General features: G+C 52.3%; 1 protein-coding gene across 1 annotated transcript in view; it reads right to left on the reverse strand.

The window, feature by feature from the left end:
- TBX20 (T-box 20) overlaps nt 1-1,288 on the reverse strand; it is a 34,399-nt gene extending 33,111 nt beyond the window's left edge. Inside the window, exon 1 of the mRNA XM_010004360.1 lies at nt 1,162-1,288. Coding sequence (XP_010002662.1) covers nt 1,162-1,288 — 127 coding nt within the window. The remainder of the gene's footprint in view (nt 1-1,161) is intronic.
- Nucleotides 1,289-1,293: the final 5 nt, after the last annotated feature.

Raw genomic sequence — 1,293 nt, forward strand, 5'->3', positions numbered from 1 at the left:
TAAAGGAGAGGACAGGGGGGGTTGCGGGGGGGCTGTGCCCCGGCCCCGCGCTGGGATGCGGAGATGGAGCCGCCGCCGAGACACGGGAGGAGGACAAAACGTGTCCCCGTCCCTGCAGAGGAAGATTTCGCCCACATCTCCGCTTAAAAGCGGAGTTTACAGGCCGTCGTTTCCCTCCGGTTTCTAACTGAACGGCGTGGGGCAATGAGTTAAAAACATGTGAAGTTCATTGAGGGAGCTTTTCAGGAGAAAGAAAGAAAGAAAGAAAAAATAATAATAAGAAAAAATAGGAACGTTTAACACAAGACTGTGTAAGTAGCTCAAGCGGGAATACTACGGCACTCCTGGCCTGTGTTACCGCCTAGACTGAAAAATAAAGTTTACAGTTAAACGCTGGACTATGTGAAATCTATTGAGTCGGCTGATGAGATGGAGCAGAGGCTGAGAGAGCTGCCTTTTCTCATTTCTCATAGGATTTCATGAAATCTTGTTTATTGGCCCTGAAAGCTTCATACACTTAGGGGGTTGGTAGTTGTCTGCGAACTCTGGGATACAGGCAAGGACCGCGAGCCGCAGGGATTGAGGGGGAAGGAGGGGAAGATGCTCATGTTTTTAAAAGCCTTCGGGAATCCGAATTTAGACTACCGAATATAAACGAAACCTCTCACCCGAAAATCGCAAGGAATTACTATAAAAATCCTCCCGGTCCATTAAGAGTGAAACCGCCTGTATGAGCCCACACCGAGTAGCTCTGGAGCGAAGGGATTTTCAGGTCCATGGACAAGTTTTACTACCCCATGTAAGCCCCAGGCACGATACCGGAGGTTCTTTTACTTTACTTCAAAACCAGATATGATGGGCAATAAATATTTCAGACGTTCATTTCACAGCAGCGAAGGGAAACGCGACTGCCTTAGGGTGCGAGATTATTCTACGAACGGCGAAGCCGCAGAAATAAACGGCGTTATCTAAACTAGAGGAATTTAGGAAACAGGCTGCCCTGTAAAACAGCCTCGCCTGGGAACGACGGTGGGTGACGAGGAGACTTCGTGCGGCTTTTCCTTCGGTTGGGCAAACCCACCAGTGCGTGTCCCCGGCTGGCCGGGGCTTTAAGGAGGGCCAGACGGAGCAGAGACCCCCCCGCACCCCGTCGCCACTCACCCAGCGGCTTGATGGTGCTCTCGGGGGACTCCTTGTCCTTGGAGCTGCCGCTCGACATGAGGGCGGCGATGGAGAAGGCGTTGGCCCGGGAGGAGAGCTGAGGCTTGGGGGGCGGTGTGTACTCCATGGCCA

This window comes from Chaetura pelagica, unplaced genomic scaffold (assembly GCF_000747805.2).
Source record: "Chaetura pelagica isolate M959 unplaced genomic scaffold, ChaPel_1.0 scaffold319, whole genome shotgun sequence".
Taxonomy (NCBI): domain Eukaryota; kingdom Metazoa; phylum Chordata; class Aves; order Apodiformes; family Apodidae; genus Chaetura; species Chaetura pelagica.